Raw genomic sequence first — 23412 nt, forward strand, 5'->3', positions numbered from 1 at the left:
ATCAACGCAGGCAACATGAATCACTGACAGACTAGTGCACGGTGGACTGCTATCGAACTTCACCTTTCCCTCGTCAGATCTCGATACAAACTCGCCTGTAGCCTGCGAATACGGCAACGCAATAGTAATCGACCAGGTAGATACCAGGCCAGTCACTCTTGTTCAAAGCATGCAACAGATCATTTCCTCTCGTACCCCTTACCCATACTTAGTCCGGCTTTCGCAGCCAGGCAGAACCCACCGCATCAGCTCAGCTTGAGGGTGAAAATCGTGTAGGCCTGTCAGCAGTGGAACAGCCATCGAGACAGGAATTTCCTACAGTAAGGACTTGAACAACGTGCTTTGGCGTGGGCATGGTCATCTCCCACGTTTCGCGTCGACAAGTCGAGGGGTCCGCTTCAGGGGTTCGTACAAGATCAACGAGCGAGAGCCGACTTACTGTCGGACCTGGGGAGCTCGGAAATCTTCCGACTCCCCTTTGCTGACCCAGCCAAAATAATGCGGAATTTCGCCGGCATATTTGCTTTTTGCTGACAAGGGAAGTCAAGATGAGACACGGTTGACTCGGCCGGCACTCGGGCTTCTCCGCGGCCGAGAGATCGCCCACGTGCATAGTCAATTAGCCAAGGGACTTGCTGCTTACTGTATCTGTATAGGCAATAGGCAAGGGACCAATAGTCGGTGGGGCCTTTCGTAGAGTGGGGCTATACGCTGTCTCTTGCCTGACAGGGGGCAAGGGTACTCGCTCGGGCCTTGGAAATGGTCGTGACCCTTGCTTCTCATCAAACAGTACCTCGACCGGGATTTCTTCTATTACTGAGATGACATGGTGATCCGGCTGTCGTCGAAAACTGATCATAGTTTCCCGTGCATGATGGTGCAGTAAACGAGCAATTCCCACCAATGGAGAGTGGACGCATCTAGAGCCACGTTGTTCCTGCATATATTGGGTCCCATAGTGATATAGTGTTCAGAATGGCAGTGATCGGCAAGGCATTGCATCTCATAGTCGTTTCGGGATACTCTTGCGAATTGCTGCAGGTATAATTCGATCGAAACAGGAAACTCATCAACTTCGTCCAGGCAACACTTTGTCATACTGCATAGCAAAAATCTAACCCAAACACACAAAACAAGACCGGAGGAAAATGACCGCGCCAGCGCCCAAAGCAACCGTCGGTGAGCACCCTTCCCAGTCGAGTCTTTGCATGACAAACCCATTTACCGCCCACTGACGTTCCGTGGTACCCAGACTGGGCCAATCTCGGCCTCGCCCTGGACCTTAGCGTCAACGGCCACATCGAGACCCGGTACCACCTCTCCACCGGCCAGTGGACGCCGCCCAGCTTTGTGGCCAGCCCCGACATCTCGGTCAACGGCCTGTGCCCGGGCCTCAACTACGGCCAGCAGTGCTACGAGGGCATGAAAGCTTTCCGCCACGCCGCCGAGAACAAAATCACCGTCTTCCGCCCCCGCTTCCACGCCGCCCGCCTCGCCCGCTCGGCCGCCTCGGTCTGCCTGCCCGAGGTCCCCGAGGCCCTGTTCCTCGAGTGCGTCCGCGCCGCCGTCGCGGGCAACGCCGAGTACGTGCCCCCCGCCGACACCGAGGCCTACCTCTACATTCGCCCCGTCCTGTTCGGGGCCTCGGCCAAGCTCGCCCTCGCGCCGCCCGAGGAGGTTATCTTCGCCGTGTACGTGCAGCCCACCCGCCCCTACCACGGCTCCGCCGCCATCGACGGCGTCGTGCTCGAGGACTTTGACCGCGCCGCCCCCCGCGGCATGGGCGCCTACAAGGTCGGCGGCAACTACGCCCCCGTCTGGCGGCACGCCGCGCGGGCGCGCGAGATGGGGTACGGCATCACGCTGCACCTCGACAGCGCGACGCGGACGTTTGTCGAGGAGTTCTCGACGAGCGGGTTCCTGGGGCACAAGCGACAACCACAAACCGCTACTGACGAGGACGGCGGGAAAGAGAAAGACACGCTGGTAGTCCCCAAAACCGACAACGCCATCGCCAGCGCGACGAGCGACACCATGGCCCGCGTCGCGGCCCTGCAGGGCTGGGACGTGGAGCACCGCGACGTGCCCTTCGCGTCCCTCGGGGCGCTGGACGAGGTGGTGGCCGTGGGGACGGCGGCGGCGGCGGTGCCGGTCAAGAGCCTGGTGCGGCTGAGCACGAACGAGAAGTTTGGGTTCCCGGGGTCGGACGGGAAGGGCGCGAAGCTGCTGGGGCTGTCGGGGCTGGTGGCGGGTATACAGCGGGGGCATGCGGCGGATACGGAGGGGTGGAACTGGGAGGTTACTGGGTTTTCGTAGTTTTGTGTAGAAGGGTTCTTGTTATCTTGTATATAGCTATGTCGAAATGTTTCAAGTCCGACCAGATCCCCTTTTTTCGATTCATACCAAGGCACCAAGTAGAAACAAGAGAACTTACATAGAGCAGGTTACCTCACAAGATGCCATGTTCAATCCCTTCTATAATCGTTCAGTAAACGATCCAGTAGGTATGTCCAGGGGCTATTATCCTCTCGTCACATATCTTATAGATGTAGCGCCTGAATCCTATCTACGCCCCAAAACGTGTTGCTAGAATTACCCTCAGAATTTGTAGCCTGGGAGTCCAAAATCACCTTACGACAAACAAGAGAAACCAAACTGTCATATTCCAACACGGCCTGCGCAGAATAACTACACAAATCTCACAATTCGTTGATAGTTGAGTCTATATAAGACCATGTACTTAAAGGCATGAATTCCCAAATCGTCATTATAAAATTGCATACGCTAAAACGATAATATCCAGTAAACATCGCATAAGCTCAGGACCAGCCAGAGACGTTCATCACATACAAGTATACTCGCACCTAGTAATCATCCACGAAGTCGACATAATCAGCCTGCCCCCTTGATTCATAAACCAGAGTTGTACGAAGCTATACGACACAGACCAATCACGCGAGGTCTCTGCTCTTCTGGTTCGCCTTTCTCTGCTTGCGGGACAGCTTCTTGGGGATCTCGCTATCGTGCCCAGTCAAGAATCGACCGGGATGCCAGATAGCAAGAATCAGAAGCGCCAGCATCATGGGGAATACGTCAAGGGCATAAGAGTACTCCTCGTGGAAGGGGATCGGGTTAGAAGGAGTGATACCACCGGCAAACTCAGCAATTCGGTAGATGATGCGGATCTAGGGCTAAAGTTAGCAAACAGTGTTACATGTTTGGTACATGGATATGTTGCTTACAGTAATGCAGGCCAATGTGGCATACAAAGCATAGATGAGCGGCCTCCAGTTGCCCTTGTCAGCGTATCCGTAGCCTTTGCGCTGGCGCAAATGGAAGTGGATCATGAACATGCAGAACACGACAATGAAGAACTGCTGGATGCCCATGCCTACTAGATAGACCTTCAAACCCTCTGTGGTGTACTTGTCAGTTTGAAGGTTTTCATAACATGGGTCTCAGGTTGTGGGTAGTCTTACTCTGAACAACATCACCGCCCGAGCCGGGCGATGCCATAGAGCCACCCACACCCTGGATGATGAAGGCCAGGACATCGGCCCAGACAAAGATCTTGGTGAGGGCGGTGATGGGAATGCCTAAGAGGCGGCGTTGGGCTTCAGGCGGGTAGTGGTAGTACCAGGCCGCGCGTGTGAACGTCATGTAGACGAAGGCATTGATCCACAACGGCGCTAGGAGAAAGAGGATCTGGGCCGACGAGGCGTACGCGATATTCTGTTGGTCCTTGGAACCAAGAGCGTGGAGGGCGAAGGAGACAGTCTCCCACGTGGCGCCCATAATCAGAACCCATGAGAACCGCTAAAAGGGGCTATTATTAGTATAGGAAGTCTCAATCGATTGGAATGCGTATGGGTCTTCACATACCTTGCGGTAAGCGATACCGAGAACGAAATGGATGAGGGTGAAGATGCCGAAAAGAATGGCAACGGCAACGGCCGGTTCGAACTTGGGATCGTAGTTGTAGTACGAGTTGCATGCCTCAACGGGAACATGGCCGTTCGGCCCAGGAATGGCCTTGACGCAATTCGTGTTCTCCTCTTGTTCGCCAGCATCATCCCAATCGTCGCGGCGAAGGACCATCCGGGTGGCAATGCCAGCCAGACTGGCGACGCCGGGCATGGACATAGTTCGGGGCGGTATATCCTCCGATGTGAAGGTCGGGGTGGGGTTGGGTCAATGAAGATAAGGTGTCGAGGGCATGTGCATTACAGAATGGAAGCGATGTATTGATACGAAGGGGGGCCCAGCGGAGGTATGTCGAAAACGGGAGAAGGTCGGGCAAGGTCTACGTTCAAGCGACATGGTCAAATATAGGACAGAACCAAACATCGATCTCGCCTTGCCCACCTGGAATGGCCTCGAGAGCCCACGAGGCAATGCAGAAACACTCTGCACTTCAGCCCTTGGGGCTTAGGGTCCGACGCGTATGCCCACTTTGACAGGATGGGTGACCAACAGGGTAGGACTGCAAGGGGAGCTGTCCTCGGAAGGAATGTGCTGCGCAACTCGGAGGGATTGCTGCAGCAAAAACCGGAAGGAGGTACGTACTGGAGTAAGCCGTCGGCCAGTGACAGCGCTGCAGCGAATAGAGGCGTTGAGCGTGACGGCTACATAGCCTGGGCCCACACGTGGGGATGGAACAAGCCTCGATGGTGGCTGGCGTTTGTTGGTTCGTCTGAAGGACGTTAGTTAAACCGGCTCTTCTTCTCTTGGAATCTGCATCGCCAGATTGCGCCTGCCTATACTTGCCTATAGAATCTGGAACCCAATTTGACTTCATATTTCTTTTGGTTCGACCATTACCTAACGATATGCGGCCGTGACATGGTGCCAATAGACCAGGACGAAACTGTTGAGTGCCAGACGGACTCCAAACGAATGAGCACCCTGGACAGGGACCAGCCACGGCCAATCAGACCGAGAGATAACCACTGAAGACGTGCTTTTGACTTTACGGGCCCTGTCGCCAGTCGCCCTGTCGACTCCACTGATCATAAACGCCCACTGGGCTGTCAGGGTCCAGGTGGATTAATGACGGCTCAAGCCGACTCAGTCACCCATACAGTAAGCGTTCAATTGCCTAAAGTATCCGACCGTTACGCTAAAGGCGGATCTGCACTGCACGTAGGTATGTCCAAATCTACCCCATTCATTGGACGCTGCACTGACATGTCGCTACCCCGGACGAAGCTTTGACTCGCTTCCAAAACTTGGCGGATGTGCATAACCCGCGAGTAGGTACCAACCAGACAGGTTGAGTAGACGGTTAGTGTGCCAAGCTTTCTCTTGACATGGCTCAGACTCTCTGGATCTAAATCCAATCTGACTGCAACATGAGTCCCAGCAGCAAGGACCAGCCGCGGGGCTGGCTCGGACGCTGTCCTTGCACAACTTGTGCCCGCGTGATGCACACGTGGTATCCAGGCAAGCCGGGAAAGGAAAACAAGATAGCAGCCCCTGCGACGCTACAACGTGCATCTCGGATGGCTAGATTGGCAGCGCTGTCGTCCCAACTGTCGGAACTAGCGTCTCTGTCTGCTTTGTTCTTCTCGGCGGTATTGAACACCCAACAGAATGGGCCGCTAACCTACTACCTCATGCAGTGGCCCTTGGGACACAGGGCTGATGAAACCAGGCCATCCCGACCTGACTTGAACTTGGGACGACAAGACCACCCCTTTGGCGATACCCGGTTTCTGACCGACAATCAAAACAAAACCGGGCAATGACATTGGAATGGACATTGGGATAACTGCTGCATTGAGATTCACGTCATTCCCTGTCGTACTTCTTGTGTTTTGCATGGTGTGCAGGGCTCTGCAGAGCAAATCTTACCCGAGAAAGACCAAGATATGGTACTGATCATCATACCAAGCTTCCGGCAAAAAGGGAGTTAGGTTCTTCCCATCGTACCACACGGCCTCGTCCCGAGCACCCGGTTGGTCATTTCAGACCATCACATAGTGCTGGCTATACTCATTTGCGGACCAGGTCAACTCTACCCTTGCTCGTCCATCTCCACACGTATCACGTTGAGCATGGCGAGTGGATGCGCTTCTGGAACACCCAAAAGCGAGCTCTACCAGGTTGGGCAAAGTATGTATCATACGACGGTGCACAGTCGCCCATGCCGGCACGTTGCTCTTCAAGGGACATATCAAGGAAACGCCAGAGTTGCTGCACTTCACAGCGAGACGATGCAGGCACGACTCGTGCTAGCTCCTTCATCAGAAGGCTTTCACGGTAACGCGGCAACATGGTGGTAAATGGGCACTTCGACTTGGGGATGGTCACAATGAACGACAGTGTACCCTGATCCCGGCACGTGGCGACCTCCCGAGTAACACTGGCCGTGCCGTTACCTAACTCATATACTACTGCAGGGTCACGCCATCGCCGTGAAGCAACTCAAGATGGCCGCGACCGCTTCACTTATCTGAGTTTAACTATTGCGAACTATCTAACCTTGGCGATCCCAAACCTCGAGAGCCCGCCCTCATCTTGTCGTCAACATGAAGGGGGATACCAAGGCATCGGCTCCGGCACGGGCCAGCAGAACCCAAACCATATCTTATGTTGATCTCATGAAACCCGACGAGGACTGGAGGAACCTCCCTGACGCCTCGGAACGAAGGAAAATCCAGAACCGATTGGCCCAGAGAGCCTACAGTATGTTTCCCATTGTCCTGAACAAGTAGCCAATCATTCCTTTTCCTGACCCGACTTCCTGCGAAGGACGGAATATGAGAGACAGGACGCGGGAGGTGGAAAGATTGAAGAACCAGCTCAAGAAACTGCAAGAAGCAAAACAGGAAGGAGAGGAGGCCCCGGCCCTGACACAAGAAGACGAAGATTACTCCGGCTCAGACTCTGGCTCCAGCACGCCGAGCGCGAAGGGAGACACAGAGGCGCCAATGGACGACTTGAATCAATCGACGATCGCTACGTCTGAGTGGCTGGGGAGGTACTTCCAGGAGTGGCCGGAGAGTGCGGACTCCGAAAGAGCCGGATGCATGAACATATCACCGAGCGGCGACAGTCTTGTGCACCAAAGCGACGCAGCATGCTACTCGGACTACCAGATGAATTCCGACTATCCGCAGCAAATCGTCCAGCCGCGACCGATGCTTTCCAAGACGCCAGACTTGATTCCGGGCCACGCTTCCTTGGCACAACAGCAGCAACAGTCATTGCAGACCCAGCGAGCGATGAACGAGTCCATGTTCTACCCCAAAGCGGCCTACCAGATGCCTTGGCCAAGCCACAACCAGCGGAATGTGGCGTTTGACTCGGGCATGAACAATCCCATGGCGCCCGAGCAGAGCAGGCGCATGACACTGCCCTCGCCCCCGACAAGACTTGAGCAGCTGGACTTGGGAGCGGGGCCGCAGAACTCGCCTCACCAGCGAAAACAAAGTAAATCGACCGTCGGAAGACTATTGAACACGGAGCTCAGGCTTTCACCGGAAGCCGGGATAATCAAAGAAACGGTCCCGGGATACCTCCCGTCGCCAATCTCCGACCTGAGCGATCAGGTTTGGCAGCGGGCCAAACTCTCGTCACCACCCCCTTCAATACTACCTTCGCGGCCCCCATCGCAGTTATCCCAGCGTCAACAGCAGCAGCAACAACAACATACGACACCATCGGCCTATGGACAGCAATTAGTGTCGCCCAAGATGACACCGATCGTGGAAGCGACGAATCCACGGACCATCAGATCAAGCTCCTCCGCCTCCGCATCGACAACACGGAGACAGTCGTCACCTGAGAAATCGCCAGTTTTAGAGAAGAAACAAAAGCAAAAGAAGAGCGAAGGCGGCAAGAACAAGAGCAGCAGCAGCAGCACACCTAGCAATAACAACAACAAGAATGACAACACACATGCGGCAAACCACCAAGCGACACCTGCCATCATGAACGCACCCGCAGCGTCGCCACAGCCAACCAGTTTGCTGCACCTCGCAGTCGCCGGCGGGCATGTCGACACACTTCGGCTACTGCTGCAGCGACTCGACCCGGAGGCCCTCAATGCTCGCGACGACAGGGGGTACACGGCGCTCGAGTGCGCTGTAATGGAAGGGCGGACGGACCTCGTCGCTGTATTGCTCGAGCATGGTGTCGGTGGTGGGACCCTGCGATAAGGCATTCATTACTCACCACCCCCTTTGGGGTCTTCTTGACACGTCGGGGTCACCAACCATTCAATTCCTTACGAGGCCCACTGTCCTGATTAGAAGGATGCCGCTTTCGAGTTTAAGCTTGCTATTGGAATGCTTTCCTTGAGAGGAGCATAGACCGGGTATTGGCCGACTTGGCCCAGATGGTTTGCACCTAAGCACCCTGATGGACTCGCGCGTAAATCCATTCCTTTCGGCGCCTGGCCCGCAGAGTTCACCGCTGAAAGCGCCTATGAGTTTTAGCGGTCGGTGCTGCCCCTGGGATCCCCTGGCCAGGAACACGGGGACTGCCGCGAACCCTTTATTACTCGCTGTACTTTTATCATACCTCCTATTTGGTTCTGATTCTATTCATTTCGTATTGTAATTAGCGGCGGTGTTAAGGCACGGGATCACATTAGTACTACACATGCAATTGATATATGATACCTAACTTAGTTGGCCAATTGGAGTATGTTACTTGTAATCACGTTCCAGGCGACTCGCTACCTACCATCGGACCCCAGATTGTGACGTTGTGTGGCAATCGGATATGGTAACATGGCTCACATGAGGAAAAGAGATGGTGGGTAACGGGTTGAGCCCAACCAAGGCAGCAGCTTCCCCAGGCCATCCATGCGGGCTGGCTGGCTTGCTAGGTAGGCGCCTTCGCTTAGAAAATCTCCACTAGTTAAGGTTGATAGTTTCCAGGACAGAAGTCGCAAAGAAGGATGGAACGATTGCATCTTGTTGAAACTCGCTTGATTCGGTAACCTCGTCGCCTCGATCCGCTGCCGGATTACTGCCTGTCTAGGCGCGCCTTGTCATCCGATGTGGAACATGTCGGCTGTATGTGTTGCCCCCTTACTCAGTGAAATGCTTCTAGAATCCACAACCACCAGCCTCACGATGTACCCCGCGGCGAGAACTGCAAGAATGGCCCATGTTTCTGGCAGGTGACATGATCGTACAATTGGTACTCATGCGACCGGTGCCGCCCAAACACCCCGCCCTGGCTGCCGCGCCCGACGTTGCCCAGGTTCCCGGACGCCAGCTTGAAGTCGCCGCGGTATAGCAGCGTCGCCGTCGCGAGCATCAGTTCCGTGTTGGCCAGCCCCTTGCCCAGGCAGCCCCGCATGCCGACGGAGAAGGGGTTGAAGACGGAGCGGCCGCGCTCGATGCTGCCGGTCCCGTCGTCGACGAGCCAGCGCTCCGGCCGGTACTCGAAGGGCGCCGTGAAGTACTTGGGGTCGTGGTGGATCGAGTAGATGGGCACGCCCACGTCGCATCCCTTGGGAACATGGACAGAGTCGACGCGCGCGCCGCCGTCGGCGTGCACCTCGCGCCAGAGCGCGGAGCCGACGGGCGGCGAGATGCGCAGGGACTCGTCGATGCAGGCGCGGAGGTAGGTGCAGGAGGCCAGCTGGGCCCCGATGGCGATGTCGTGGCGGCTGGCGAACTTGGCGCGCACCTCGTGCGCGGCGCGCTGGTAGGCGTCCGGGTTGTCGGCCAGGTAGAAGAGCACCGCGCACATGGCCGTGCTCGAGGTGTCGGAGCCGGCCACGATGAGCGTCGCGCTCTCGGCGGCGATCTCGTCGGGGCGGAAGCTGTCGCCCGTCTCGGGGTCCTTGGCCGCGGCCAGGTTGGCGAAGACGTCGGCGTCGGGGCTCGTGGGGGAGTCGAGGTCGATGGAGACGGACTTGCCCTTCTCGACGCGGTCGCGCACGACGCGCATGATGAACTTGACGAAGCGGTTGCGGGCGGCGATGGCGGAGCGGAAGATGTACTTGTCGATCTTGAGGGCGGCGAAGTCGGGGTATTGGATCAGGGCCGACATGCGCACGTTGGACTTGTCGATGACTTCGGTGACGTAGCGGAAGCGGTCGTCTTCTAGCAGGTTGTATTTTGCGCCGAACACGACGTCGGCCATGATGTCAAATGAAAGGTAGTTGCCTGGACGTTACATGTCAGGGGTCTTCCTCGCTCAGTACACAGGAACCACTTACACCATTTAGACATATCCATAGGCTCGGACTCTTTTCCGCTCGAGTATGCGACTTTGCAGAGCTTGTCGATGTGGGACATGATTCGGTGCTCGTAGCCCCGTTGCGCCTTTTCCGACACACCTTGAGCCATGATCCTTCGGCGGCGGGCATGGTCCTTGCCTCCGCGGATCGTGAGCGTGTTGGGTGCCCGGTGCACCATGGGGGCGTAGGCTGAGGCCTTCATGAACTTGGATCCGGAGCTGACGTTGTAGATGTCCCGGAGGCCCTCGGCCGTGTTGACCATGAGCTTGTTGGGGCCGTAGCGGACGTAGTCGCCGTACTTCTGGTGGGCGCGCCACATGTCGATGTGGATGTCGCCTTTCCAGCCATGGTAGGCGCCGTAGGCGTCTGTGAACTTGGCCAGGAAGGGTCCGGGGTATTTCGCGAGCGGGTGGAAGAAGGCCAGGTAGGTGACCTTTGCGAACGCCTTCGTCGTGCATCTGTCAGTACGGTTTCTTCACTTGCTGACTTTCAACACTCACTATCAGGCCGAGTGCACCAGCAAAGGCCAGTATGGCCAGTTGGACCTGGCTCAACTGAGCCAAGCCTGTGGTGAATCTATCAAGATACTCCATTGATGATGCAGGTGTGATACTGTCAAAACACTCCAGAGGGGAGACTCGGCTAAACTCAGCCCTTTTTCTCACAGCTTAATACTACAGATCTCGGGTGGAAACCGTTCATACGGAACCGACAAAATGGTTCAGCAACTTACAGCAATTACGCGACTACCTGAACCAACCATACGACCACCATCGTGATTTCCGTATACTTCTATTGGTGCCATATCGGCTTTCTGCTATGTGTTGCTGACTTACCCTTACTGGGGTCAGATAGCTTCGAAAGGTTGCGACAGAATAGTAAGCAGTCAATTTGGTTTCCTCAGGGACACTCGCCCCACTGAGCGAGCGCACTAAGCACCCCCCTAACCAGCCTAGAGGGCCTAATCAATTGGTGAAGTACAGCACACCACGTGCGAGTCAGCTCTGGGGGACCAATCATTCTGTACCCTGTTTCCTGTTTCGGATTCAAATGGACCGTGACTGGCTGGGTGGTATGGGACTAGGGATACAGGGCTTTGATGTGAGTGCGAGCCGCTATACTGGACGTTATTCCCAGGCTTTGAATTGATATCAACAGTAGCGTCTTGATGCCTGGTGTTCGTATCGTCTAAGGACGTCTCAATCTACAAGATAGGATATGTACAATTCATTCCAAGTGAACTCATAGTACCATTCAGACTCGCACAAATAATCAGAGCATTGTGCATCTGGGTCGTCTCTCCTTTTTCACACCACCCTGGGCTTATAGCCAAGCAGTCAGAAGAAAGATGTCCTGCGAAAGGGAATACACAGCCACTGAACAGGAGCTTGCGCAGCTCCTCGTTATCGAACTTCTTGCGTATGTCTCAACTCATTCCTCGACATGACGTCCAACTAACATAGTTTGCCAGGCATCAGTTTTGTTCGCCCGTAAAATGGTAAGTTGCAATGCCTACACGATCATACCAAAAAGTCCAAGGCGTCGGAGCTAACAGTGTTGAAGGGTGGATACCCAAGATGCGATCCTCAGCGACTTGGCCACAGAACGGCTCATCGAAGTCGGGCCAGCGGAGACACTGGTCAACATGGCCAAGAAGACGATGAAGGCCGATTACGACATCCAGGATGTTGCTCTCGGCCTGCGACGGGAACTCCTTAGCCACAAGAAGAACGCCGATGCGATATACTACAGGAACGCGGCGGAAGAAACGAGCACCAATGCTGCCTCCCCGGCGCCTGCAACGCCGTCTGCCCCCATCCCGGCCCCAGCGCAGCAAGCTTTGGCAGCGGCACCCCCATCCCCACCGGCGCCAACTGCGGGCGCAGTTGCTGTTGACTTACCAGCTAAGCCTCTGACGCCGACTGACACGATTACCGTTCTCGTGGCCGTGGCATTGAAGAAGACGCCGTCTGAGATTGATGCATCTCAGACAATCAAGGCACTATGCGGTGGTACGTTCTGATCCATGTTTGTCGTTGTGAACGGAACCGAAGCTAACGAGATGTGTAGGCCGGTCGACCGTGCAGAATGAGATTATTGGCGATCTTACCAAGGAGTTCGGCTCCTTACCAGATCAACCAGAGGACGTCGCCCTTGCCGATCTGGGAAGCTTGTTATCTGACTCGGGACTGGGCGCAAAACTCGGCGGTTGTTCCAGCTCGTTGATCGCCAAGATGACATCGGCCAAGCTCCCTGCAGGCTCTAACATGAGCACGCTGCGCCAGTATCTTGATGGCCGGTGGTCCTTCAAACAAGATCTTCAGGACCGCACAATGCTCCTCGCGATATCCCGCCAGCCCGCGTCGAGACTGGCGGACGAGAAAGCGGTGCATGCCTTCCTGGATGGGCTCGCCCAGGATGTGTTAAGCAGTATCGGGATTGACCCCCAAGCGCTGTCCAGGGGCAGTCAATCCTCCGCAGCCGCTACCACAAACATTTCGTCGGAGGCGCTTGATGCTCTTCAAAATGAACATCGGAACCAAGATCGCGCTTTGCTCAACATTTACGCCAAGCGTCTTGGCCATGACCTGAATGATGCCGATATTGAAGCCAAGAAGGCCAAGTCCGTCATCGACAAGATGCAGGAGAAGATGGATGCGTGGGCGGCCGAGCATGGTGAGGCCTACGAGCGTGGTATCGCTCCCAAGTTTGACGCAAAGAAGGTGCGTCTGTTCAATTCGTACTGGAACTGGGCTATTCAAGACCTCATCACACTGGTCTCGTCCTCGGTCGATGGCGCCACAGAGGACTTTGAGTCTGTTCTTCGGGAGAGATTGGCACTATTCCCCATCCGGGTCACTACCCAGTTACTCGACGCAATCGGGAACATGATTCGCCAGGTCAGATGTCTGGCGGAGTCGCCTCGGGGAGAAGCGACGCTCGAGTGGCTCGAGGACCTGCAGAAGACGTGCAACGCGTCTATCTCGAGGGACGAGCCGGTCTTCAAGTACTCCATCTGCTCCATGGTGCCTGTCCTACGGGTCGACGACAAGGGAAACATCAGCGTGGACCAATACCCGCGCGTTTCTCGAGGCACCTCAGACTGTGTGTCTGTTCGCTCACCCGATGATCTGGACGATGATGCATCTCCACTGTCGTCCCAGTCGACGGATACTGGCCCGTCGGAGTCGGAGGCGGTTTTCAGCTGCCGTCACGAGCGGCCTGCATATGGCGCGGAAACGCTGATCACCTCTGTCTACTCGGACTCCATCGCCTTTGATGGCGTCGAGTCTGAAGGCGGAACCGTCCATGTGGGAGCTGGTCTGAAATGGGTCCCGGAGCTGCAGAGCAAGGGACGCGGTGGATGGCGCCGCAACGATGATATCACCACCATCTACCTCAAGTGGTTCCAGCGCGCAGCCCGCGATGGCATATCATTCCACGAGAAAGCCATCTTGATCACGGGCGCCGGCCGCGACTCCATCGGCGCAGAGATCCTCTCCATGTGTCTCGCTGCCGGGGCCAAGGTGATTGTGACGACCAGCTCCTACTCCAAGGAGACGTGCGACTACTACCAGAGCCTTTACCGGCGACACGGCGCCCGAGAGTCCCAGCTCGTCGTCGCACCCTTCAATGGCGGGAGTCACCAAGACACGCAGAACCTGATCAAGTACATCTACGACGACGAGTCAAAGGGTGGACTGGGTTGGGACTTGGACCACGTCGTTCCTTTCGCAGCGCTCGGAGAAGCCGGTCGCGCCGTAGACGGAATCGACGACAAGTCCGAGCTGGCCCACAGAGTCATGCTGACCAACCTGGTCCGCCTCCTCGGCTGCATCAAGTCCAGCAAGGAGACGAGGCGCATCCACACCCACCCCACCCACGTGGTCCTCCCCCTCTCCCCGAACCACGGCATCTTCGGCCAGGACGGCCTCTACGCCGAGTCCAAGATCGGGCTCGAGGCCCTGCTGAATAAGTGGTGGTCCGAGGACTGGAACGACTACATCACCCTCTGCGGCACCGTCATCGGCTGGACCCGTGGCACCGGCCTGATGAGCAACAACGACGTCCTGGCCACGGGCATAGAGGCCGACCTGGGGGTTCGCACCTTCTCGGCCTCCGAGATGGCCTGGCACATCACCGGGCTTATGGACGACAGCGTCGCGGCGTTTTGCGAGCTCGAGCCCCTCATGGCCGACCTCACAGGAGGGCTGTCGGCGACCATGAGCCTCAAGCCGGTGCTGGACCAGATCCAGGAGCGCATCAACTCCAAGAGCGATACCAAGAAGGCGATTGCCCGTGAGGACGCGCAGGAGAAGAAGTCGTGTGGGGTGCCCGTGCCCGTGGCGCGCAAGTTTGCTAAGAAGGCGAAGATTCAGGTGCAGGAGGCGGCGTTGCCGGAGTGGAGTGAGATCGAGTCGTTGGGGGCCAAGCTGCAGGGTATGGTGAACTTGGACCGCATCGTCGTCGCGGTCGGGTTTGGTGAGATCAGTAAGTACCTGGCGTCTTGGGTGGCTTCCACCCATTGCAATATTCTTGACATGCAATGTGGTGATTGTCTGAATGATATGCTAACTTATGAAAAGGTCCTTGTGGAAGTGCTCGTACCCGATGGGAAGCTGAGTGTAGCGACACGTTCTCCGTCGATGGCTGTGTCGAGCTTGCTTGGATCATGGGGCTCATCAAGTACCACAACGGTCCCCTCAAGGGCAAAGACTATTGTGGCTGGATCGACGTCGAGTCCTCGAGCCCCATCGCGGACTTAGAGGTGAAGACCAAATACCAGAGCTACATCATCGAGCACACCGGTATCCGGATCATTGAAAAGCAGGAGCACGATCTCACTGCTCCCGACCAGGAGCAGACGCTGCACGAGATCGCCGTCACCGAAGACCTCGCGCCATTTGACGTGTCGCTCGAGACGGCTCAGGACTTGAAGCGTGAGCACGGCGATAAGGTGGTCATCACCGAAAAGGAAGACGGACAGTTCTCAGCAACATTGAAGGCCGGTACTACTCTATTGATCCCCAAGGCCTTTCACTTCCGGAACGCCGTCGGAGCTCAGGTCCCGGCCGGTTGGAACCCCCGCGCTTACGGTATCCCGGAGGACATCATCACCCAGGTGGACCCCATCACACTATACGCTTTGGTGGCGACGGTCGAAGCGTTTCTGAGTGCAGGCATCGCCGACCCATTTGAGCTTTACGATCACCTGCACGAGTCGGAGCTCGGCAATGCTGTTGGTGCTTCCCTTGGTGGCCTCAAGTCCCTGCACGAGATGTTCAAGCGGAGGTACTTGGACCGCCAAGTGCAGAAGGACATCTTGGCCGAGACCTTCGTGAACACAACTGCTGCCTGGATTAACATGCTTCTGCTTGGCTCGTCGGGTCCCATTCGCACACCTGTTGGCGCGTGTGCTACGTCGCTGGAAAGCATAGACACCGGGTATGATCTTATCGTGACTGGCAAGGCCAAAGCTGTGCTGGTGGGTGGCACTGATGCTCTCGAACGGGACATTGCAGCTGGTAAGTCATACTTCCTCCTTCATCAGTTTCGCGGCACAGATACTAACATCCAACAGAATTTGCAAACATGCAAGCGACGATTGACTTGGACAAAGATGCGGCAATCGGTCGTACCCCCAAGGAGGCATCTCGCCCGACTACGACCACGAGAGCTGGGTTCGTGGAAGGCGAGGGTGCCGGTATCCAACTCTTGACAACGGCTCAATTGGCACTGGATATGGGTCTGCCTATCCGTGGCATCATTGCTCTGACTCACACGGCGTCCGACAAGATTGGACGATCAGTTCCTGCGCCAGGCAAGGGTGTGTTGACCATCGCTGCCGAGCGAGAACAGTCCTCCAACATCCCATCCCGTATGCTGGACATCAACCACCGCCGCCAGCGCCTGCTCCACCGCATGCGCCAGATTGAAGAGAAGCGCAAGCTGGAGCTAGGCTGGCTGCAGGGCCGCCTCGCCGCGCTCGAGAACGGCACCTACAGCGCCGACAAGGGCGTCGTCAAGAACATCAAGTTCTACCAGGGCCTGGGCGGCGCCCACGCCGCGCAGTATGCCGACGAGTACCGGCGCGAGATCCAGGCCGACGCCGAGCGCGCCGCGCGCGAGACGCGCAACCAGTACGGCCACGACTTCTGGCGGCACGAGCCGACCGTCTCGCCCCTGCGCGGCGCGCTGGCGACGTGGGGCCTCACCGTCGACGACCTCGACGCGGCCAGCTTGCACGGGACGAGCACGCAGAAGAACGATGTCAACGAGACGGCCGTGCTGCAGAGCCAGCTCGCGCATTTAGGAAGGTCGAAGGGGAACGTGCTGCCGTGCGTGCTGCAGAAGAGCTTGCTGGGCCACGGCAAGGGCGCGGCGGGCGCGTTCGCGGTCAATGGCAGCTTGCAGATGCTGGCGTCGGGGCTGGTGCCGGGGAACCGCAACGCGGACAACATCGACGCGGCGCTGCGGGATCGGGATCTGCTGTTTTTCCCGAGCGAGACGTACCGGAAGCCGGTGGGGGATATCCGGGCCTTCTCAGTCACTTCGTTTGGGTTCGGGCAGAAGGGGGCGCAGGTCATTGGAGTGCACCCAAAGTACGTGCTCGCCGCCGCGTTCGGCGCCGCGGAGCAGAAGGGGCAGTACGAGGCGTACTGTCGGCGCGTCGCGGAGAGGATGGCGGGGGCGAGCCGGAGACTGCAGGAGGCGGTTTATGGGGGAGTAGGGTTGGTGCAGGTTAAGGAGAAGAGTCATTATCGGGATGAGGATTTGGAGGAGACGCTGTTGCGGCGGCGATGAGGGGGATAGGGGTTGGGTTTCATTGTAAGAGTAGGGGTGTTGCTTATGTTTTGGTTATACATCATTGGGTTCAAAATCCATACGTGCAATTTGAATAAATACTGCTTCGCTATTACATTCGGTTTTTTTACTTCTCAGTTTGAACCTACGACTTCCTGATATTCTTGTTGGAAGAGGTATTATTGAACGTCCGCTGAAGAAGTATTCCTCTCGCTGTTTAACATGGAGGGGGTAGCTCTACTGGCCAGCGTAGTTCGAGAAGGAGTTTCACGGAGCGCCAGTCTCTCTTTGAGCACTTGTGTACAAGTAACAATACGGATTTTCCAATTAGTATTGAAAAAGATGACTGACTCAATACTAAAATTACCTCGCGCAATACATAGTTTACTATAACAGGTGAACATATCACCAAAGCATTGGTGTTGCTGTTCAGCATTGTGTTAGCTGCCCCTAAGTTGTGGCTGACGCACGCTGTAGTGCACTAGACCCAGCCAGACACCGCGGTATCGAATGTCCCATTACGCCGAGACCTGCAGCTCAGCAGGTCGGCATCAGCTCTAAGGTTACCGAGCTGCTGGGACAAGGCAGACTCGACAGCGACAGCCGGCCACGTGTGTGACAGGTCACTAACGCAGACCCCAAAGTCCTCTCATCCCATCCCTATTGGGCTATCAGATCTTCGCTCGTGTGACTTCGCGCAGGTTTCAAGTCCTTGCAAACACACAGATGCATTCATTTTACTAACAGCATCCGGTATGCAGCCACTGAATCGCCGCCTAGCAATGACGTGCTCGATAGCATCGTGCAGATTGGCTGCAGGGTTTTGCTTTTCTTTTTCTCCTAGATTATCATTTTTTCCTATTCCAGCAACTAAACCAATTACCTAATTTTGGCATCAATTGTCAGACACCATTGCTTACATGCAGAAATGTACACCGCTCCAGGGTCCAGCAACCCAGTAAGGTACCTGTTCATCATGACTCGCGCTGCTTACCGAGATACATACCCATACAGTCTTGTCCAGGCCGGATCAACATGCCCTGTTCGATCCCAGTAGAATAAGCATGTGTACTTTTCTCGCAAGTACAGTGGGCACGAGTAAGCAAGGAGAATTCCGCGTTACTAGGACAAGGTTAACGGGACGGAACGCCCCATCTTGCTTTGAGCTCAGCTGTCTCCGCTCATGCCCTGCTGCAACATCTGGCCCAGATCCCAGACCTTGTCGTAGGTATTACCAGTTCCTGTTGGGATTCTGTCAGATTACCCATGCCGTGGAACCGGGTTGAGCGATGAGACCTGCCAAAATGCAGACTCGGAAGGTGTCAGTGAGTAGCACGTTTCGCAATTGAGATGAGATGAGGTGAGATGGACCAGGTACTGTTCCTTTCAATGTTGTCTAGGTGGCCAAGCACCTGCACCGCCCCTTGTCAGCGAATCTTACTGCGGGGATCGGGGTTAGCGACGCCATCCATACATCGTCGGCGTTTGGTAATGGCACCAGATTCCCTTTCTCTTTTCCCAATTCCAAGTTAAGAAGAGGAGGACTTTGTTGGGCAATTTTACTTGTTTCTTGTACCATACCCGAAAAGAAACCAATCAAGAAACACACCAGCTTGGCCGCCTGACTCGTCGTAATTATGGACAGAATCACGGCCCTCCAGAAGATCTTGGACGAAAGAGGCCTCCCCCTCCTGCAGGAGATGCCGGAGTGCGTGCAGGCCCTCGTCCAGCGCCTCCGGCTCTCGTCCTACTGGGAGCTCGCCGGCCTGGCCGCCGCGCTCGGGCTCGCCCTCGCGAACCTGAAGGCGATGCCTCTCGTGCACACGCTGCGTCTCCTCCCCTCGGTGCGCCGCCTGCTCGCGCCGCGCCTGTTTGGACGTGGCGGCGGCAAGAACAAGCGGAAGAAGGGAAGCGATGGTTCATCGTCCGCGGCGGTGATGTCGGTGGCGCACCCGTCCCTCTTCCGCCACAATATCTCGTTCTCCAGCGCCATCCTCCTGGACCTCGACATCAACATGCACAAGTCCAACAGCACCTTCTTCGCCGACGCCGACGTCTCGCGCGCCGACCTGCTGACGTCGCTGCTCAGCGGCGCCCTTGCCGCGAAGGGTGCCCTATTCGTCCTCGCGGGCGCGCAGTGCAAGTTTTTGCGCGAGATCAAGCCGCTGCAGCGCTACGCCGTGGCATCCCAAATCCTGACCTGGACCGACAAGGCTTTTTACACGGTGACCTACTTCGTGGCCCCGCGCCGGGGCGACGCGGCCGCCGTCTGTGGCTTGAAGGGCGGGCCGGCTGCGGTGTTGAAGGATGATACGTTGCGGAGGAAGGTGTTTGCGGTTATGGTTTCCAAGTACGTCTTCAAGGCGGGGCGGGCGACGGTGGCGCCGGCTGAGGTGTTTGGGGCGGCGGACTTGCTGCTTTCAGGGGACGAGAAGTCGGGGGCTAAGGATGGGAAGAAGGGTGGAGAAGTCTTGAGCGCCGAGGAGGTGGAAAAGGTGGTACAGGACGGTATGCAGTTCGTCCGAGACTGTATGTTGTGATCGGGTTGCACGTAGATGTCGGTGTGGATTTCTCTATCGTTCAATGAATTGTTTTAATAGAAAATAGATGCATCAGCCCGCACAATGAGTCGTATCAGTTCTGTGTCTTTTCCCGGGAAATCAAGGCCATGTGCGAATTCCAGTAGGTCAATAGCAGCTGTTTCAACTTAAGACTGAACTATCAGGTGCGATCTGTGATATGAAGAGTTCAGATGTGCAGCACAATCTATAATAAGTAATATGTTCGTGGCTATGGACTAATATACAGGTGCAATTTTGAGGCAATGCCATCTCTCATGACCAAACGTTGCCATGACGCATAATATTGAAAACAGATTCCCTAACTCCTGGATTGGTATGTACATACTTCCTTTTCTCCACCAGACTGTAACGAGTGTGAAAATAAAGCATTGAGATTACTTGTAAGGAATGTCGCCCCTGAATTACCAATTACAAGAGCCAAGACGAGATCTTGCTCCGCATCGTGTCCTTGTTCTTCTCCCTGTTGGGGTTCTTGACGGACCGCCACTCCATGCCCAGCGCGCCAAACACCGACAGCGCCGCCATGGCCAGCGCCACGTAAAAGACCTGGTTCATGGTCTTGTTGACCGCCGCCACGAGGATGGGCAGCTGCTCCGGCGCCAACAGATTGATCATCGAGTTGGGCCCGCTCTGGAGGATCTGCGCCGAGTTCTCCAGGCTGATGTCCAGGTACTCCTTGATGTTGGCCGTCAGCCGGGTCTGGAACACCGAGTCGCCCGCCGACAGGACGATGGCGGCCCCGATGGTCTGCCCGAACACGATGATCGAGGTGCCCATGGGAATGTCCTCCTTGGGGAGAGCCGCCTGGCAGCCGATGATGGGCTGCTGGAAGCCCACGCCGATGCCGGCTCCGAAGAGCACGGGGAACAGGATGAGGAGCACCTTGGGGGTATCCGGCGTGATGGTTGTCAGGAGGCCGGCCCCGATCGACATCAGGACGGTGCCTAAGATCATGAACGGCGTGTAGTAGCCCAACCAGGACACCGCGAAGCCACTGATGACGACGCAGAAAATAACGCCAAGCAACATGGGTAGGAGGCCCACACCCGACTGGGTGGGAGATGCACCTTTGACGACTTGGAACCACAGTGGCAGGAAGTAGGTCATGATAACCAGGGCACTGGATGTGCAGAGGATGTACCAGAATCCAGCCAGGACAGACCGCTGCTTGATAAGCCGGAATGGAACCATGGCGACATCTGCGTGACGGTGCTGGGAATAAGCAAAAACGCCAAAGAGAACAATTGATGTGATGAGGAGCCCAATCACTCGGGGATTGTTCCATCTTCCAGTGCCTACGCAATTTTGTTAGCTAGTGTTCTATATGGATGGTTCAGGGAAATGGACAAGGCCTACCTCCGTCCTGCAGTGCCAGCAAGAGGCATATGATCGGTGGCATAAGCAAAGCAGCTCCCATGACGTCGAGTCGATACAACGTCTGAAGCAACGTTGCCTTCTGCGCAGCCTGCGGTCGGTTCGCTTCGGGAATCCGCAGGAAAAGAAAGACGACGATCAGGACGAAGCCGCCAATGGGCAGATTGATGTAGAAACACCATCGCCAGTTGAGTCTGTCGGTCAAGACACCACCAAGGACGGGAGCAGATATCATGGCGACACCTTCCATGGCGCCGATGGCACCGCCAATGAATGATCGCATCCGCAGAGGCACCACCTGGGCGATGATGATGAGGCCACCAGACAGGATGCCCGAGGTGCCCATGCCCTGGATAGCCCGACCCACAATGAAAATAGTAGAGCTAGAGGACAGAGCCGCCACGAGACTGCCGATCATAAAGACCAGAATTGCTGAGACGAACGCCCACTTGGCTTGAAAGATGGTGTAGATACGGCCGAACAGGACCTGGAACCCGCAAGTCGTCATCAAAAAGGCAGATCCGTACCAGCCAACATCTTCAAGTGACCGGAACTCGCCCGTAATGTGGGGCACAGCCGTAGCGATGACATTGACATCCATGGCCACCAGGAACACGGCCATGGACAGCGCCGCGGTCAGGGCGAACAGAGGTAGACCGTACATGCCTGCGGCTTCTGGTGCTGCAGTGGTTGGATGGTCGACTTGAGACTTTTCGGGATCTCCCGAAAGCGACGACGATTCGATGGTCTTTTCGTCAAGCTGGTCAAACTTGACTACCTTCTCTTGGCGCTTGGTCTTTTGATTTGATGCCATAGCCTCTTCTAACTTTTCGTCGTACAGGCTATGAGCCCCTGCATGGGAATCATCATCGCTGGTATCATCTCCATTCGCACTGGCCGCGATGGCCATGGTTACGGACTTTCGATGAGATTTTTCATCTTTGCTGTTACTCGAGTTGGTGCGCCGGTCATATTCGGACTCGAGGTCACTGCTTTGGCCCCCAGCAGAGCTAGGCATCGATTGAGACAATACAGTGTTTGTCTTCACAAGCGTGACAGACGCCTGGTCAGAAAATGTGTCTCCGGCTGAGCTACCCGGCAGCATGACCCCAGTCGGGACGTTACTTGGCGATAGCTCTGTGACCAGATCCCGTTCTTCATCAGTGTCATGTTGGCTTTCACGAATAGATGGCTCTGAGCCCTCTGGTTCCGCCTGAGGCGGCTGAGCATCTGATGCCGCATTCGAAGGCTCTTGGCTCTCGGCGTGCTGGTCCACGACCGGGTGGCCGTTGGTATCCTTGGTTGAGGTCGTCAAGGCGGATGACTGGCGTGAGAGTGTTTTCCACAAGGGGTCGTGCCACTGATCAGAGTCGGCAGTACTGCCGAAGGTGTTGACGGAGTCGCGAAGACGACGTCCATTCTGGTGGCTGGGGCCCGCCTCTCCGTTGATATCTTCGGTGGCCTGTTTGGCTGCGAGGGCGCCCAGAGCATCCTGTGACCTCCTGAGTAGATCGTGGAGGTGGTCGGTGTTGTTGCCTGAATCTTCCGATGAACGGGGGCCAGGAGTGACGGCAGGGCGAGGCAGCGACAGTCGCCGCGAAGAACGCCGAGATCTGGTATGTGTAGAACCGGCTTTGGCAAAGGGGTTCCCGCGGTGGCTCTTCCAGCTGTCGGCGGTCAGAGGGCGATCCGCCGTGTTCCCAAGGCCCGGGTAGAGGGCATTTGACATAGGCCACATCTTGAATTGTGCGGTCGCTGAACCGGTGCTGCTGTCGACGAAAAAGAAACAAAGGGCAGGCCGGACGGGGTCACAAGTTCAGGACATCAAGGAGGGCACCCGTGAAAGGAAGTCCAGAGTGCTCGATGGAGAGCTTGGGTGTGGCTCGGTGAGTGGTGACCTGACGGGACTCATCAAGGTGCCATGGCAGCTGGAACAAGCCGAGATTTGTCAAGGCAATAAGGCGAGATGAGGCGACTCCGGATATCTCCCAAGCGACCCGTCGGGCTCGCCTCATGACTCTGGCCATGCTTCCAGTGCCTTGTTTGACCTGCAGCATGATCCTGGCCATGATCCCATTGCCCTGGGCACTTTGCAGTACATAAGTTTCAAGTCGTGAAGAAGGATCCCACCCGTACCAGGGGAAACGGAAGTGTTTCCTGCCAGGCCATCTTGGGTGCTTACTATGCAACAAAAGAGGGACTGGCCCGTAGTTTAACGTTGGCCGAGTTCCACGTGGATCGTGACATTGACCTTTCTGGATAACGAGAATGCTACCGAATACCTACCCATCAGGCTGGGCGCTAGCTGAACGCGATTCGTTGCAGTGGGGGTTGTTCATCTGGTTTCGTGAGTAACTCGACATGTAAAAATGACATGAGGGTACCGAAGAAGCTGGGGTAGGCTACCCTGGGAGGGTCAGCGGGGCACTTGTCCACTTAGCACGAACT

At 56.2% G+C, this 23412-nt stretch overlaps 8 protein-coding genes across 8 annotated transcripts; 4 read left to right on the forward strand and 4 right to left on the reverse strand.

Moving 5' to 3' along the window:
* Positions 1-1148: 1148 nt before the first annotated feature.
* PG985_015150 (aminotransferase) lies at positions 1149-2316 on the forward strand (the record flags this gene model as incomplete). Its single annotated transcript, XM_066834916.1, has 2 exons — positions 1149-1179; positions 1253-2316. 2 exons carry the CDS (start codon positions 1149-1151, stop codon positions 2314-2316), a joined length of 1095 nt encoding a protein of 364 aa, XP_066677526.1.
* Positions 2317-2951: 635 nt separating this feature from the next.
* PG985_015151 (uncharacterized protein) lies at positions 2952-4143 on the reverse strand (the record flags this gene model as incomplete). The annotated part of the gene is made up of 4 exons (XM_066834917.1): positions 2952-3185; positions 3243-3415; positions 3480-3816; positions 3883-4143. The coding sequence occupies 4 exons, from the start codon at positions 4141-4143 to the stop codon at positions 2952-2954; spliced, it is 1005 nt and encodes a 334-aa protein (XP_066677527.1).
* A 2387-nt stretch (positions 4144-6530) lies between these two features.
* Positions 6531-8162, forward strand: PG985_015152 (uncharacterized protein; the record flags this gene model as incomplete). The annotated part of the gene is made up of 2 exons (XM_066834918.1): positions 6531-6687; positions 6754-8162. The coding sequence occupies 2 exons, from the start codon at positions 6531-6533 to the stop codon at positions 8160-8162; spliced, it is 1566 nt and encodes a 521-aa protein (XP_066677528.1).
* A 919-nt stretch (positions 8163-9081) lies between these two features.
* PG985_015153 (cytochrome P450) lies at positions 9082-10797 on the reverse strand (the record flags this gene model as incomplete). Its single annotated transcript, XM_066834919.1, has 3 exons — positions 9082-10130; positions 10184-10637; positions 10705-10797. 3 exons carry the CDS (start codon positions 10795-10797, stop codon positions 9082-9084), a joined length of 1596 nt encoding a protein of 531 aa, XP_066677529.1.
* Positions 10798-11552: 755 nt separating this feature from the next.
* On the forward strand, positions 11553-17008 carry PG985_015154 (uncharacterized protein; the record flags this gene model as incomplete). Its single annotated transcript, XM_066834920.1, has 6 exons — positions 11553-11623; positions 11676-11702; positions 11768-12216; positions 12275-14695; positions 14791-15729; positions 15786-17008. The coding sequence occupies 6 exons, from the start codon at positions 11553-11555 to the stop codon at positions 17006-17008; spliced, it is 5130 nt and encodes a 1709-aa protein (XP_066677530.1).
* A 1637-nt stretch (positions 17009-18645) lies between these two features.
* On the forward strand, positions 18646-19548 carry PG985_015155 (thioesterase atnL; the record flags this gene model as incomplete). The annotated part of the gene is made up of 1 exon (XM_066834921.1): positions 18646-19548. One exon carries the CDS (start codon positions 18646-18648, stop codon positions 19546-19548), a length of 903 nt encoding a protein of 300 aa, XP_066677531.1.
* Positions 19549-19998: 450 nt separating this feature from the next.
* Positions 19999-22702, reverse strand: PG985_015156 (major facilitator superfamily domain-containing protein; the record flags this gene model as incomplete). The annotated part of the gene is made up of 2 exons (XM_066834922.1): positions 19999-20885; positions 20947-22702. The coding sequence occupies 2 exons, from the start codon at positions 22700-22702 to the stop codon at positions 19999-20001; spliced, it is 2643 nt and encodes an 880-aa protein (XP_066677532.1).
* A 70-nt stretch (positions 22703-22772) lies between these two features.
* On the reverse strand, positions 22773-23133 carry PG985_015157 (uncharacterized protein; the record flags this gene model as incomplete). Its single annotated transcript, XM_066834923.1, has 2 exons — positions 22773-23045; positions 23101-23133. 2 exons carry the CDS (start codon positions 23131-23133, stop codon positions 22773-22775), a joined length of 306 nt encoding a protein of 101 aa, XP_066677533.1.
* Between the last annotated feature and the right edge of the window lie 279 nt (positions 23134-23412).

The sequence above is a fragment of the Apiospora marii genome (genome assembly GCF_038362585.1).
Source record: "Apiospora marii strain CBS 49790 chromosome Unknown utg000012l_segment0_segment0, whole genome shotgun sequence".
NCBI classification, from domain to species: Eukaryota; Fungi; Ascomycota; class Sordariomycetes; order Amphisphaeriales; family Apiosporaceae; genus Apiospora; species Apiospora marii.